Source organism: Zonotrichia leucophrys, chromosome 10 (genome assembly GCF_028769735.1).
Source record: "Zonotrichia leucophrys gambelii isolate GWCS_2022_RI chromosome 10, RI_Zleu_2.0, whole genome shotgun sequence".
NCBI classification, from domain to species: domain Eukaryota; kingdom Metazoa; phylum Chordata; class Aves; order Passeriformes; family Passerellidae; genus Zonotrichia; species Zonotrichia leucophrys.
The window spans coordinates 7,452,633-7,469,550 of record NC_088180.1 but is presented as its reverse complement, the minus strand read 5'-3'; the positions used below and the strand labels follow the sequence as shown (position 1 = coordinate 7,469,550).

General features: G+C 42.1%; 1 protein-coding gene across 1 annotated transcript in view; it reads right to left on the bottom strand.

Annotated features, from left to right (window-relative positions):
* PRTG (protogenin) overlaps positions 1-16,074 on the bottom strand; it is a 73,801-nt gene extending 57,727 nt beyond the window's left edge. Inside the window, exons 1-2 of the mRNA XM_064722459.1 lie at positions 15,952-16,074; positions 14,989-15,291 (exon numbers count right to left, since the gene is read on the bottom strand). Of these exons, the coding sequence (XP_064578529.1) occupies positions 14,989-15,291; positions 15,952-16,015 (367 nt within the window). The 5' untranslated portion in view covers positions 16,016-16,074. The remainder of the gene's footprint in view (positions 1-14,988; positions 15,292-15,951) is intronic.
* Positions 16,075-16,918: the final 844 nt, after the last annotated feature.

The window sequence follows — 16,918 nt, the reverse complement described above, 5'->3', positions numbered from 1 at the left end:
GGAGCCAAGCAACGACGTGCTTTGCTCAGTACTTCACGAAGAGGAGCAGCAAGGAAATCCTAATGCTAAGGAAACACAGCCCAGCTGGAGGGCACATGGAAAGAGGAGCTGGCAACACACACTGAAGCTGAAACACACCTCCCTAGCACAACTCAAAGTTGGTGTTTTGGATGCATTTGTTGTAGAACTGAAAACTGAACACAATTCAAGTCTCATAATGCATGGAAACACCTTCCTAGTTTTACAAAAAAGGGCATTCCAAAACAGCAGAGGGAAACAGCTCTCCTGAAAATTTAGAAAATGCTGAGTTTTTACAACAAATGATTATTTCAGGTGAAAACTGGTACTAGATAGAAAATACAAGGTTCTACCCTCAGCTTTACCATCATCTGTGTTGTCTTGAGGAAAGTAATTTATTAATTTGATCCTGTTGAATTTATTTTGTTCTCATTTTTCTCTTCATCCAAAACAGAGGTAACACACTGACCTTTTACTTACTTGACACTTTTCTGGATTGCTCAAAACCATATATGAGGGACAGTTAGGAACATTAATACTCATATAACACATACATTAAATCTAAGAGTGAGATTATTAGTAATTAATATTCTTAACTCTGTCCTATCAACCAATCACAAAAATCTATGGATTCTTTTGGTAGAAATGCAGTGGTGTGGACAAATCACAAAAAGGACAGGGGGAAACAACAACAAACAAAACAAAACAAAACAACCATATTGCACTGATGGAATTGAAATTATCTGTCCCTCTACACAAGCTCCACACTACACTGATAAACTAAATCTCTCTTAGATTGAAGGCCGAATTAAAACAGAGCAATGCAGGAACTCTTCTGACCCAAAAGTAATCCACTCAATCATATAATGCATCCCCTTCCTTTTAGTAAAATGAATAGCCCTCCATAGAACCTTTTTCTTCCTTGACAAGTCCTTGACAGAAGAATGTGAATCTGGACAGTTAAATGAATCAATCACCAGCTGCTAGGCTAGGGCCAAGATGGTGAGCCGAGGGGCCTGCCAGAGTTCACTGACCACTGGTCAAAGCAGGACAAAGGCTCTGCCTCTATGAATAGTCTGCTCCTGGGATCCAAAGGTCATTTAGCTGCCTTGGAAACGGTCCCCTTTGGTTATTTAAAGTTCTCAGGCTATTCTGCCACAGATATTATTGTTTCAGGTGGTCACCATCTTTCCCCATCACAAGTTTGTGAAAGGCCAGGCAACCATTATTTAGATAAACGGAAGACAATGGTGAACACAGCAGCAACTAAGGAGTGAGGAAAGGAACTATTAAAATAAATAAAAATAATGCTTTAAACTTCCCCATAACTCCAGCATCTGAACAGGCCTGTGAAAAACATCCTCAGAGAAAGAAGGTCCCAGCACCCAAAGAGGATCTAGATGTACAAGTCGCATCAAAGGCAAGAGGTCTGGAATACTCTGCTGCCTTTGAGATTCTTTACATAAATGTATCAGGAGAAGCAACAAAATAAGAAAAAAAAAACCAAAACAAATAAGTATTAGAGCTTTTCTCTAGTCATGACTGCAGGGCTGTATTTCCAAAAAACTGTCCTATGGCTCAACATAGGACCTGTAGCCTAGCAAGCGGGTGGTGGTCTAGGCTATGTGGGGGAGTAAATACTTGAGAGAAGAGACAGAGAAGATGAAAGAGGAGGTAAAACCCACAGAGGCCAACTCCTCCACAGCACTGGAGCCCACAGTCCTGCCTGGCATCTCAGAAAAGCTCTTCTCTGCACAAGCAATATACCTGATTTCATCTCAGTCAGATGACAAAAAGTAAATTTTGTACTGACAAACACCAGAGAGTGCATAGATGAGCATACATATGTATATACATAAATATTACCTGAGGACTAATATTATCAGGTTAAAGTTATTGCTGAACACATGCTCAGATACCAACCCATGTTTTGGTTGGATCAGAAAATTCTGACAAACTTATTTGTTTAAAAAGTTGTCACAAGACACTCTGTTACAAACCTTTTTTCATTACCTCCTGCCCATATAAAGCTCTAATACTTTCAAGCATATTTATTTCCTTTTTTTAAATTACATACATCATTAGATAAATTAAGCTAATCCCTGAACTATCCCACACACACATTCAATATTTCTCTTACATGTGTGTATACACACATGACGAAAATTTTCCAAATGCTCAGAAGTTGGGAAACTGAAAAAAATACTCTGTTTATGTAATTGATTTGCTCTGTTTATGTACGTGCTTTAGGAAACAATACAAGTGCACAATCACACTTCCCCACTATTCACAGCACCAAATGAATGGTGCTCACATACTGAGCATCTATTCAATATTTTGTTTTCTCCTCTCTGTTCAGTGTGTGGCCTCATTCCTTGTTTATTACACTGTGTTAAACACTGCCCTCACCAGAGTCACCAGCTTCCTTCTGGCCTTCCCTGCAGGGCTCTGCACTATGGTTCTTCACAAATGTTACTCCATCCACTTTCACAACATCTTGAGATTGTGTTCTATTATTATTTGAATTTTACTGTTGGGTATGGACAAACATTTAATATTCACTAAATTTAGACATCCAAGACACAACACTGATCCTTCACAGCACTCCATGTGTTGCGGTCATGGACAGCTCCCCCAACTTGCTGCAGCTCCAACTGACCAGATCTCAGAACCTGGTATCAAATATTGAGGCCATAAGAAATATGCAATCAAAAACTTCCCATGGAAAGCTGGGACAAGTGGATTTGTGTGTGTCACATATTGCAGAAGCTTCTGGCTGGAGCAGAAATGCATTTCTAATACTCTAAAGATCCCCAGAGCAGTGATGCCTCAGGCATCACAAGGCATCACTGGGAGATTATTCCTTGTTTTTCTCTGAAGCTCCCAAGGGAAGTCCAGGCCTCCTGGGTCCACATTCGATGTCCTGAAAGATCAGCTGCTCTGATGGGCACACACTCCTGTGTCTGTCTTTGCCAGATCCCTCTTCCACTCTGAGCTCGTACCCACGGCCAGCTGCAGAGGAGCCAGGCCCAGGTCCCCTCTCCACCAGATTCTCCTCAGCGCTGCCTCTTCCCACCGATCCCCTGCCTGACCTCCAGACACATGAGAGCACTCACACCTCCACCTCACCCCCTTCCCCTCCCAAACTTCCTCTCCACGTAATTAGAGCATTGTTTCCAGCTCTCCATGCCAGCTGGTTTCTCCAGGCAGTGTTAGATCACACTTAGCTCCTCATTAATGCAGAACAGGGAAAAAAGCAGGTCTACATCTGTCCAGGACTACTTAGAGGAAAAGCCCAGCTCGGTGTTCACGAGCAACAGGCTCAGCACAAACATCACCTCCTGTCCTGGGCTAGTCAAGCTGAGTAAAGATGTGTGAACGTATGCCAAAATAAAAAAAAAGTTTGAGATTTTTCCTCAGAACGGACAGGACAACCAATTCTAGTCATAGCAACACCAAAAGCTACTTCCAGACACAAAGACCTCAATAAGTTCCATGTCTCTGTTCCCTAAGTAGACATTTCCATGCTGTCCTAGTGAAAAAAAAAAAAAACCACAGAGAAAAGAGTTTCATCTTCTATTTGCTCTAGGGAACAGGATAAACAGTCCTGATGAAATATACTGTATTAGAAAAAGTAAAAAACAGAGATGAATATTGACATGACAAATTTCTATTGAAAAAGTTAACATGTCAGAAAGTTAACAACTGCAGTTCTACAATATAAATATTTGGTAAATTTAAGATCAGAGTTCCAATAGCCCCCTTAGAACAAGATCACCATTTGTACACACACACAAATATTAGAGCAGAAGAAAAGTCTACCACTGATTTTTTTTCTTAAGAAACATGATTATAAGCATCAATAGGTTGCATCTCTGCTATGCAAAAATAAAGTCTGGCAAACAATTCTTTCTGAGGGCAGGCAGTGGGGTGACTTTTTTATGCCTTCTTAGAAAACCATGGGGTATTTTTCCCCACTGATAGAACTCTAGGCTCTGCTGCTCCTTCAGAAACATCCTTGCTAAGAGGACCACAGCCAGACCACACGAACAATTCAAACCTAGCACAAATATTTCAATTATTTCACATCAACACCTTGGTGAGGTTACTTTCACACTACTATTTCTTGAGATGGTCAGAGCTCATCTACTAGCCAGTAGCTGCCAAAAAGAGAAGACAAGTTCTTCCCAGATAGACACTCCTGCCTCCTCACCTCTAACAAACTAGTGCACTCATTAAACTTCACTTTATGTTTCACTGCAGTTTCTTTTTTTCAGTAACTTCATGTTTACATCATGAGTGGACTTTCATATCTAGTGCACACCAACAACCCCACAGGCTACTTACTACTAATGAAGGTCATTAAAGAAAACATCAACATTATAAACATTCACCTAAATACAAAGCACAGATTTTGAACATGCTCATTCTCTCAGCAGGATCTACTTCCAGGATCTCCTCTAGTGTACAAAGTATACACAACTCTAAAAGGAAAGAAATACTGTTTCTAAACCATAGCTAATAAAATTCTTCATGAAAAATATTTATTCTGTTCTAAAAGGTGATAATTTTCAATAAAATCTCTGACCATAAAGGAGTGTAATCTACTACCATGTGCTCCATATTGATAACTATTTGCAGATTAGATATGTTGCCTTTCATGTACAGAGTTTCCTGCAGCTATTTTATGACAGATAATATAGGTGTTCCTTCAGTATGTACAGGTTTGTTTATTATTATGGTGCATTTATCTTAAATAAATCCAAGCTAAACCAGTAATTATATTGAGGGGGGAAGGGAGGATAAAGCCCTGTTTAGATTTCAGGGATTCACCATCTGAAAGCTTTTATTCTTCCACAGTGAAGGAAAGTTATGACCTTTGACATGTGGCCATGGTGCCAAAGAAACTGCTCATAAATGTGTGTCAGTAAAGAAGCAGAAATCAATAAATTCATTTAATCCAGTGAACTATTATGTAGTGAGACACAATATATTTTCAAGAGCCAACTGCTCTACTCTTTCCCTCAAAAGGCAAAAATTTTATGTAATGGACTTTTTGGATATTCAATTTTTTTATGGTATCTTAGACCCTTTCATAAATGTTTTGGTCCGTTATGGCACAATTTATTAGTGCACTCATGTCTGTTTGAACAATCCCTGATACAGCTGGATTCAGGTAGCACAACAGGAGCACACCAGAAGGGGAGCAGATATCCCATTAAGTACCTCTGCCACTACCAGAGATAGCTATCCCACAGGAATCAAACACTGGCAGGTACTAAAAGTGTGCATTTTTTCCACACTGGGTGCTCAAGAGCAAAAAAAAAAAAAAAAAGAAATATTGTTCATCATTCCAAACAAAGGAATTTCAAAAAACCACACAAAGCACTATTAGAAAGGCTTTCAGCAATGCATTTAGTCAGCAGTAAGCACCACTGAGTAAAGATTATGACCATTAAAAACAAGTACTAACTGCCACGTGCTGGGAATGTCACAAAACTCCCACCAATGCTACCAAGAATTCCAGTTAATTTCTTGTATGCTGTGGGATAAAACTGAGCTGCCTTCCCGGCCCAGACTGGCTGAACTAATAAAAGCAGGATCCACTTTCAACCTCTATTGAAGATCAATGATAAATCTGCTTACAAACTGTGGGCTGCAGGGGTGTTTGCATAAATAAGCATTAAAAGCAAGAGGGGAAAAAAGAGCTGGTCATATGCTCACTTAGGCTTAGGAGAGGAGGAGGGGGAAGGAAGTTTCACCCTTGTAATTTGGGACATGCTAGGTACAAAGTTTCTCCTCAGGCAAAATGACAGAGTCGTGCCAGAACTGCCAGAGAATATTTCCAGTTAACATCAATTTACCGGATGTCACAGACAAGTTTAATGAACAAAATGATAAATGGCTGTCAATGGCTTCATAAAGTCAACGAATTCTCATTACAAAGAACATACATAATGCACAGCTCTGCCTGAGGCACATGGTACAGTTATTAGAGGTTTACTAGAGATCTTGATGTGGATGGTGAAATGGTAATTTAATAATTTACCCTAGTTAATTTGCTGATAAGTCATCTAAGCAATTTATTAATATGTTCAAGATTGTACAAGCAGGAGTAAGCATTTAAAATTCTTCTGCATGTTCAAAGACTTGAATTTCAAAGTTTCTTTGAAAAGATAACGGGTTATTTGAAAACTTCTAGTTGTAACAAGTTGTAAAGCAAAAAACAATACTGTGTAACACTGACCTGGCTTTACTGTACATTATTGCAAGGGCTATTAAAACAGCTTTTTCTTAATCAAAATTATTGTCTGATTTTAAGTGACAGGCAGACCACCTGAGACAAGATATTATACTTCTGTAGAATCATTTTTACCTCATCTAAATTTGGGGTCAAAACTGACCTCAAAGTATCTTATGACACTTCCCTCCTCTGGCACAGCTGTGAAAATAGGCTCCCCTGGAAAACAGCACCTCCTTCCAGGCATCAGACAGGAATAAGGAAGGAGGGCCAGCAGAAGCAGTTTTACAGATCCAAAGCAATGATGTAGCACATACATGGCTATTCATAAGAGAAAAGGAAAAAAGAAAAACTAACTAAATGCAGAAAAATCACCCTGCATGTGACATGAGAAAGAAGAGTGGGAACATGGGAGAGAACACAAATGATGAGAAAATTTTCAGTGGTAGAACAGATCAGCAAATCTGATCTGAAAAGCTTTGCTATTTGATATGTTTTCCTCCCCATTTCAAGACACTTTCAAGACTGAGAAAGCTTTGAAGCTGTCTTGATACAGCTTAAAAGAGCCAACAAATCCACTTTGTAAAATATGGTGATATGGACATCCTGTAACTGTTATGATTTTAGAGGGAGAAGACAGCATTGCTGCTTCATATGCTGCAAAGGCTGAGATGTAACCTGGTTTTCTAAACTTCTTTTAACTTGTTTGGACTTTACCCTGAAATGGCTCAAAGTAGAGCCAAGAAAACCCCAGGAATGATGAAGGTTTTACAAGAAATTCTGGTTTACGGGAATGAGGACAAATAATGTAATCAATCAACGTGATCAGGATTATTACCTGAAGACACTAAAAATCAAATACGAAAATATAAAGATGCTTCTGTTCACAGAATTCTCTCCAGTTTCCAACATTCATTCATCACTATTTACAAGATGCACACCACAAGCTGTAAAGACTTACTTTAACTTTCCCCCCAGCTATGTATTAAAAGAACACCTGACGACACGTTTAATGCTTGTAATAACTTACCTCTTATTGCCACTTGTAATAAAGTACCTCTTATGCCTGGTCATTCAGTAACTGTTTCTTTTAAAACCCCCTCTCATCAGCAAATCTTTTCAAAATTCAAGTACTGCACCTCAGAGCTAAAGAGCATATTTCTAACACACTTCTAAGCCAAGGTAAAATATTGCTATTATTAAAATCTAAATCAGAATTTTAGCATGTTCTGAGGCTAGAGGACTAGGACAAGGGAAGTTTTGCTGTTTTGTCATCAATCCACCATTCAGAGCAGCTTGCAGCTAAGACAGACTTTTCCTCTTTCTAAAACACTCTGTTTGCTCCACCTAAAGCTGCAATTCCAAAAGTCTCACACATAAGTCTTGTTGCCCATGCTACTATCTTCTCCTCAAATGGTTAAATCCTGATAAAAGCTTTCGATTGTAAAGCTTGCTGTCAGTATTCCTATGTCTTTTACAACAAGTTCATTTTCAGTATTTCATTTCTCACATTGCATTCTACTGCTGTGACATCCAGTAAACAAGCAGCTGCTTACTGAATGCTATTGCTACAATGCTCAGGCTAGAACCAAACTTGCTCAAGCTTAGCTACCAAATAATTTACAGTTTTCTCATCAGTCAAAATCAGAAGAGACCCTGACCACCCTGGGAGTTTTAGAAGTTGTTTAGTGCAATACTGGCACAGAAAGACTCAGGAACTCTGAAATTTTTACCCCATGAAGTACAAAGATTACACATTCTGTCATTGTTGGGTTTTGATAATAAGAATCTAACTTCAGGAGCAGACTGTCTGCCTCTGGAAAAATGATACCAAGACTCTATTTCCCTACATTGCAGATGCTCTAATATGTCAGAAGCCTTTACCAGAACTAAGAGATGAGCACTTGAGAAACAAGCACTTTGAACAGGGCCTTGAGATGATAACTGTATTATCCAGATGCAACTTAGTTTATTTAGTCTTTGATGGTGTTTATGTTGTTGAAAACAAAAAAAAAACAACTTCCACTCACGTAAGACCAAATTTGATTTTGTCAAAAAAACCAACAAAACCAATAGAATTATTATTGAGTTATGAAACAAAGTAAAAGCAGCAGAAAAAAAAAAAAACCTGTCTAGTAATGATTATTTATATTTTCCCCTAATAAATTAGGAAGGCCGTTTCCCTCCAAAGTTTTTACATATAGAAAAAAACAGAGGAGTTTGCAATAATTCCATACACTAAGACAAAAGCAAACTGTCCATACTCAGGTGATTTCACAGACATTTCTTCCCTAATTCTGCTGTTTATGTCTTTAAAAAGTAACCATTGAATCCATACAACCAAAAATTGTTTCCACTACAGATGCAGGTTTTGGAAGGCTGCCAGATGGACTTCTAACACAAATGATCTAGAGCGATTTCTTTTCTACCTCTAACTCAATTGCTGAGACAATCAACTTTAAAATGTAGACACTGCTTAAAATGCTGCTGCTTAAAAGCTACCTAAAGGTTGACCTTAGTAACTAATGTTGACCATACAACCCACACTTACTCAACAAAATGTGGAGTCTTGACATTGTTGATTACTTTTTCACTTAGGTGGTGATTACCAGTTATAAAGACTGGAAGTAATCAATCCCAATTTAACAGCTGGGCCTATTGATGAAACAAAAACAAAAAAAATGCAAAACTAAATAAAGATTATGTTCACAATTTTGGAGATAAAGTGTGGAAAAAATACAAAATGCTGAGGAAAACAAACAAATACTAAGCACAAGTTTGTCAAACAATGGGCATGACCATATTTCTGTAGGAAAACGCTTAGTAACTTTTAAATTCTTCCTCCAAGATTCTCTTTTGTCATTGTCTTAAATTGTTCTGCACACCATCAATAGCCACAGCTGTTAAATTGTGAAGACGTGACAACAAGTCTCTAGGCAAACAACTGCTCAGAGTGAGATCCCTTTCTTTAGGATAATCAGAGCTGGCTGACAAAAGGGGGCCTTACTGAATGCCCTTTCAACAATTTCTACACCAAGAAATGCAGAGAAAAAGGGAGGGGGAAGAAAGGGAGCAGTGGGGGGGGAGCAGCACACTGCAGGAACAGAACAGCATCTTTTGCTGCCGCGCATTGCTTTGCAAGCAGGAAAGGAATCTCCCCAGGTTTGTGCACACAGCACACACAGACTCACACCAGGTGAGGAGTGAGTGCTTTGGGCCACAGCTCTCAACTACATCTAGCACAGCACCGTGTTTTCCTTCAACCTTTCTCATCTAGGTGAAGGGTTCAGTAGCTACAGAGTGCACTGCCAAAAAGACTGAGCATTCTTTTTAAAAAGAAGCTAGTAAAAACTTTATACATTGTAAAGTTACTCTGATAAAAACTAGTAAATAAACCCTAACAGCTTTGGTCTGACTAGCTAGGAATAAAAGCAAGGGCATAGAAAGCCTCAGTCTGGCATTAGGCTTGACACAAATTTGAAAGTGAGGTGTTGAGGAAACCCATAAAAAGCTCACCTCTCAAGTGACATGGTAGTGGAAACAAACACTGTTCATGTGCACTAAGCAGAGTTTTATACATTTTTTTTTATCTTGGTAACAATATAAAAGCCCATTCCTCATCCTGTGGAAGAGTTCTTACAAGTGGAGCCAATCATTGCTGAAAAAGGAGGGAATGCCCTGGTACCAACAACAAAAAGTAACTAATGGTTATGTCTTAAAAAGGATGCTGATAATTGTCTTCTGTCAAGGTGCTGCAGGACCTCAGGTCAAAAGACACCTGGGGAGTTGCAGAGGAAAATACTCTAATAAAAAGGGTTAACATGATAGTACTTCCCAGTTTTCTTATTTCTTCGGGATATCTCAGTTAAAGAACAAAAATCTCACTCTTCTTCATTGTTATCAATTGACATTGCTGACTAAGACATTGGAACCTCATCCTCCTGCCTAAAAACACTGGAATTTAAATGCACTAATAATCAGTCATGTGCACTCTCAGATTAGAAACAAATCTTCCTCTCAGGATAGTCAATCAACTAATCAAAGCAAGAGCAGTAGGGCAGCACTTGCCAAAACCCAGATCACCAGGTTCCCTGAGCTGTCTGTAACCACACCAGTTCTGCAGCACTAAGACTTTGCTCTCTTTCAATACAATTCTATTGCCTACAGCTGCCATCTGCCATTTCACTTCCACCTCAGCCCAAAACCACTTCTGCCCCCTAACACCATCTTTCTTTCTCACAATTCGTACCTCTCTCCATTGCTATTTAAAATATTAAACATAACTTTGAGTCCTGTATGCACTTGGAAGACACCTGAAATGACAGATTCCATGGAAAGCAAAAACTATATTGATAGACCACAGCTATTAATCCTGTTATTTTAAGGCAAGATGTAGATTATTTTTAAAAATTTAGTGGCAGAGGGGCAAAAGTTTTGCCTACACATTTCACAAAGGCCACAGTTTGATGAGTGTAAGTTTCATTAACCTTCCCCTGTCCCCACTAACCCTTTCCACCTCCATTCAGTCCTCTCAGTTACACCACTGCAATCACTGAGTGGCTCCAAGAGAAACCATATCAGGGAACTCAGCTGGGTTAAACAGCATCTTTTGTTTTAATTCTATTATTTTAACCCAGAGCAGTTCCCTGTTCAGTCAGCTACACGTGCAGCTGTGCCCACACAAGGAACAGCACAATGCCAAAATGGGAACAAACTGCTGGAACTGCTAAGGAAACGTGATTGCCACAGCACAGCAAGAGGCTCAGCTGGATGCACTCTTCAGTGCAAATATTTAAAAGCAGAGCAAAAGGTGCTATTAGGCTATAAAAACATGAATATGGCCAATTATTGGAGGACCTGAAGTCACATCACTGCCTCAGCAGGTAAGCAAAGTTATGAAGTTCCCACCAATCCCAGGCTGCTGTGTGCAAAGGGCCCAGCACTCCTCAAGCTGCAGTGCACTGGGCTCACACACCTTCCCTCCAGGAGCATCTTCCCAGAAACCTGCTGGCTTCACCTCTCACTCTTGTGAAGTGCAGAAACCTGTACAAGAAGGATTAGGCTTACACTTCTTCTAACTCACAAACATTGAAATCAATTCAGCCAAGTTACAAGAGGAGAAAAGGTTATCCAGGTATGCTGTTTATATGCCATCCAACCATCTCAAGACTTTAATTTCTACTTTTTGTGAAAAGGACATAAACAGTGAGTGACCTATCCAATCACTGCACAATGCCCATGTTACCAGCTTCAGAACATGATCCACCTTCTCCATTTCTCCTGAAAAATATTTTATTGGAAGTCTAGCTTTATTTTGAGACAGAATCTTAGTTAACTGTGGTTGAATAATCAAAATTTTAAAATGCAGGAAAACAAAAATCTCAGCTTGTTTACTTTTGACTGATTCGAAGTTGTACCAAAAGGACTTTCTCTGAAGCCTACACCCCCTTTACATTCGGTTTAAAGAGATCTGTCTCAGTAGCAGTGGCAAAAGTCGAATTTTGAGTTAAGTCATGCTCTTAAGCAGTACCATTTTCCCCTCACAAAGAAGCAGACAGGGCCTCCTCCTCTGCCCCCACATCAATCAGCCAGCTTTGGAAGTAACTACAAGCATGTACTGAAACTAATATTTAGTTTTACCTAAGCACTACCTCAGCACCAGAGCTTCCTTTTAAAAAAGTAGGGGGATCTCACAAAAAAAAAAAAAAAAAGCCCTAAATTAGTCAAATTCTTTTGTGCATGGATGAACAACAGGAAAGCAAAGCCTTGGGGCCTCTGGGGAGGAACCCTGTCCCTGCAGACCTACTCTGATGTGCTCGGGAGATAAGGCTCCATAGTGACACTTAAGGAAAGGCCTGCTCACATTTGAATTTCTGCATTCCTCAAGAACAATTCATGGCAATCACTAACTTTGCAGAGGAGCTACATGAAAGCTTTGGCCAATGAATGAGGGTCATCTGCTCTTTATCACAAGGGTAAACCTCATCCTGGCCAGTTTCTAACCTTTTAACCCTGTGAATTCTTAATTTGCACATGAATAATGGAATTCTTGCCAAGAGTGCAACCTTCAGCTTCCAGTTTCTAACTTTAGAAACCAAGACCTGATCTCCTTGTGTGTTCAGATCTTAAACTCTTGGACAGATTAAAGTTTTTGATTTCCAAATGCAACACTAAACATTACAATTCTGAAGCAAAAGATAAGCTTATTGGCAAAACCTCTGACCAGGCAAAGTAAAAGAACATCCTCACACCCTGCTGCTACCAGTAACTGAAGAGAGCATTTGCTTTTTTCCTCCAAAGAAAGAATGCCCATTTAATGCCTATTCTCCACCTGTTTAATATGTATAGTTCCTTCTGTACCCTGACCACAAGGTAATTTGCCTTTGCAGCAACCCGACAACTTCTTCTAAAAAGAAAAATTGTAAGGCTACAAAATCCCCCACAAGACTTTATTTTATTTCACTTAAAATGTCTGCAAAGCTCAATCAGTTCATGAGAGCAAGCAGAAACACTATGAAAATAAAGAGAGAAAACTAATTCTGCACGTGTTTTATAGGCTCCAAATTATCACAATACAAATTATTGCCCAATTTCACAGCTTTACAGTAAAGATGACATTCTGAAACGGGTGAGATTGGTGCATGACTAAAGAGAAGAGACTGCTACAGAGGATAACTCCATGTTTGGCCACTAGTTAACCACTTAATCACTAAGTCAACAACACCTACTGTGATCATTATGGATCCGCTATCTCTTCCAGTTTTCTCCAACAGCCATAGAAAGCCTTTCAAGTATTCAAACAAGAAAAAGAAACCTTTTGTCACAGTCTTACAGAGTAGGGGAGGGAGGAAAAAAAAGGGCTGCAAAACAAGAATCTCACTCCACAGCACACATTCTATTGGTTCACAAGACTTTCTTGGTGAAAATCAGCATAATTAAACCATCTTTCTGATGAAATAATGTACATGTGAGAAACAAACATTTACAGAAGTCCAGTATTGTCTGAATAAAATCAAATACTATAATTGCATTACCAAGCTATTCCACTCTAGTGCTCTGTACCATTCCAGAAGTTCTCTGATATTAAGCATGGAGCTCATTCTGCAATGTCTCCAATTCAAAGTAGCCCTGATATCCTCTTTAGGAGGGTTTTCTTGTCTAATTTTTATTCATGCTGACACACTGAAACTTAGTGAGGTTAAATGTTAAAAATTGTAATACTTGATTTTTCACCAAACACTTAATTTTTATCAAAAGTATCCACAAATCACTTAGTCTCTCAGTACTGTACATGAGCAAGATAAAAAGTAATATATAGGCAGGTTTTTGAAATTGAGACTTCAGAGTTTCACATTCTTACAGCATGTGAAAACTCAGCAGTCACGTGGAGCCACCTGCTTCCAGGATGGTTTTGAACCACCCAGTGCTCTGGCTCACTGAACAAGGCTGTTCACACCTTCCTGGGGCATCTGGTGGACAGTGTTTAGATTCAGGTCAGTAGCACACAGAAAGAAACGAACAAATGTTAACATTCACACGTTTTTTAATGTAATGTAATATACCAATTTCATTATTTCGTTTCAGTTTGAATTCAGTAAAAGCTGCAACTTACAATCAATGTCAGTTTTTCAGTGAGGTACCAGCACTAGTTTTATTCAACTTGCTACTAAGAACAGGGTCGAAGAGGTCATAGGAAGTCTTTTCCTATTAGATTAAGTTCATCAGTTAAGTCCCATTATAGAGGGAACATGAGAAGTCTACATAAACTGTGTACTCTCTGTGTTATACTTTCTTTGAAATGAAAGTTTTCTTTACTTTGCCAAAATTTACTTTTCTTTGAAAAGCGCATTCCCATGTACTTTTGGGAAGCAAAGGGAGATCATGTTGTAGAAGTAGTCTAGTGGCAAAGCTCTGCTCTGCCATGGAACAAGGCACAGCATTCCGTCCCTCACACACATCTCTTGCTCAATGTTTAAAGATGATAGGAAAATAGAGGGCAACAAACACCCGGGGTCAGTCTGTTAAAGCCATAAAGGCACTTAGACACAACTATTTCCTTCACCATTCACCCAGCAGCAGGGAGCCACTCCAGAAATGCAACTCTCCCTTCCCACTGGAACCACGTACCAGGCCCTTATGGGAGGTTCCAGAGGAACCAGGTGGGACAGCACCCACATCTGCGTGGCTGAACTCAAGTCAGAAAAGCAAGGCCTTACAGTTGCCCAGAAAACTTTTCCCCTCTTTCCTCTCCCAGAGATAAACATCTACATTAATCATTCCACCGTGCCCCAAGATGGCACAACACAACAGTCAAGCTACTGAACAAGGAATTTTTTTTTTTTTTAAATCAGATCTGTAGATAACCCTTGTAAGGCTGCTAGAACAGCACTTGGGAAACCAGACCCAGGACTGGGTCAGCATGACTCTGCATCACCACCTGCCCCAGGCTAGTGACACACATAAGCCACCCACACAAGGCACCACTGCCCAGGAGGTCTCACAAGTGCTTGTGCCACTTCTGCCACATCAGGGACTGAAAAAGGGACCACCATACTTTTTTTCCATAATCTTTATACATTTAAAAAGAAATAAAGGTTCTCTAGAATTACTCTATAATTCTGCATTTTAACTTTTCAGGTATGCAATCAAAATGATAGGTTGTTGTGTGCTGCTCAGAGAATTCCTGCCACAAACTCGGGAACAGGTTAAAAACAAGAGCTGGGACTTACTTGCTAGTGTGAGATGACTTTTTTGACTGAGAATGGCCCCATGTTTGTTGAGAGCTAAGCATTGGTAAAATCCTTCATCAGACAGTTCTCCCTTCTTTCCTTCTACCTCACTGATATACAACGAGCCATTGGATAAAGTGTAGATCCGTTCGTTTTCAGACACTTTGCCTCCATTTTTCAGCCATGTAATAGTTATAGGAGCTTCACCACGGGCTTGGCAGTCTAAAACCACCGGATCCTTCCTTGACACAGTAACGTCCTGAGGCTCTTTCACAAAAAACAGTTCACTAAAGCACCACACTCCTAAGAGAGAAGGAAAAAGAAAAAAAAAAAAAAGGAAAAGATGTTTTTGTCTGTAAGGACAGACATGTAAGCAGAGAGGTGCAAGTTACCCAGCGCACTGTGAGCTGCGAGTCATCCCCACAGCACGAGGTGAAGCCATCGCTATCACACACACTCCGAGCGCTCCCAACTCGGACAACTCCGGGCAAACTTGGTACTGACTCCACGCGGCGCGGAGCCCCCGGGCTGTAAAAAGCCCAGGAGCCGGAGAACCAGCGCCTTCCACAGCGAGCGAACCGGGCACGGCCACGGCACAGGCGGGGGTGCGGTGAGCCCGGGGGCCGCGGGCAGCGCAGCGCCGGGGCGGCCACACAGGTGCGACCGCTCCGCCCGGCCCGCTCGCTAATTTTACAAGCCTGCCAAAGCAGCCGGAGCGGGGCGCGTCGTAAAAAGGCTGATTTTACAAGGAATCGTTAGCGAAAACCTCTCACCAGAGCGCGGAGGGGCCGCGCACCGCCCGCGCCCCTCACGCCCCCCCGCCCCGTCGCGGCGCGAACAAAGCGCGGAGCCGCCGCCGGCTCCCGCTCCCTCCCCGCCGGTCCCGCCGATGCCGGATAAATAAAGCCACGTGCGGCGGCCGCAGCGGGGCCGGACAATGGGGCTCGGGCCGGCCGGACTCACCTGGCAGCGGGAGCAGCAGCAGCAGCAGCGCCCGCGGCAGCGGCCGGCGGCGGAGCGGCGCCATTCAGCGGGACGCGGCTGGCATGCCCCGCCGGCCGCTCCACACACCGGTCAGCGGGCGAGGGGAGGAGACTGGGGACGGACGGAGCGGCCCCGGCGCGCCCGTCCCGGCCCTACTCTCTGCATCTCGTCTCCATTGGCCTTTGGGGAGAAGAGGGGCGAGGGGCAGGGCCGGCCGGAGGAGGGAGGGAGGGACGGCGCTGGACGGGGCGGGCCGCAGGGCGGGGGTCGCGGCGGACAATGCGGCGGGCTCGGCCGGCAGCGCGCACGAGCGGCCGCGGGCTCCGGCGCCATCTGGGCCGAGCGCGGCCCCGGGACCCGACGGCAGCTCCGCCGACCCCCGAGCCGGGCGGGCGCTGCCGGCTGTGGGACTTGGCGGGCGGGCTGAGCCTTCCAGCCGCGGCTGGAGCTGCCGGCCATGCCTTCCCCCGGCACGCCGGGCTCCCCGAACACGCACGGCTCACCGGCGTGGCCAGCATCGGCAACACGTGCGCTGGACCTGGCGCGGCGTTACCCAGGCACTGTGCCAGAGCTCACCGCCCAGAGCACCGAACCAGTGCTGAGCACTGGACCCTCACTGCCCGGCGCAGGTGCTGAACTGTCCAGGTGTGCCAGAGCATCCTCACACCCAGAGAAAACCGGCCTCTCACACATGCAGACAAATTACTTGAGGATGGGCACTGATCAGAAATAAAAAGCCAATTTTGGTAGGAGTTCTCACTGAGCCCATCCTACAGCACCAATAAAACCACTTCCAGCAGGCCACATGGGACGGCACTGTGCTATTGAGGATGAGCTGCCCTTTACTTACATCCTCAGAAAACAGCCTTTAGTTGAGGCAGATGTAAACTTACTTGCAAAAATGCAACCTAAACAGAACACATGGCTTCAGAATTTATGCTATCAG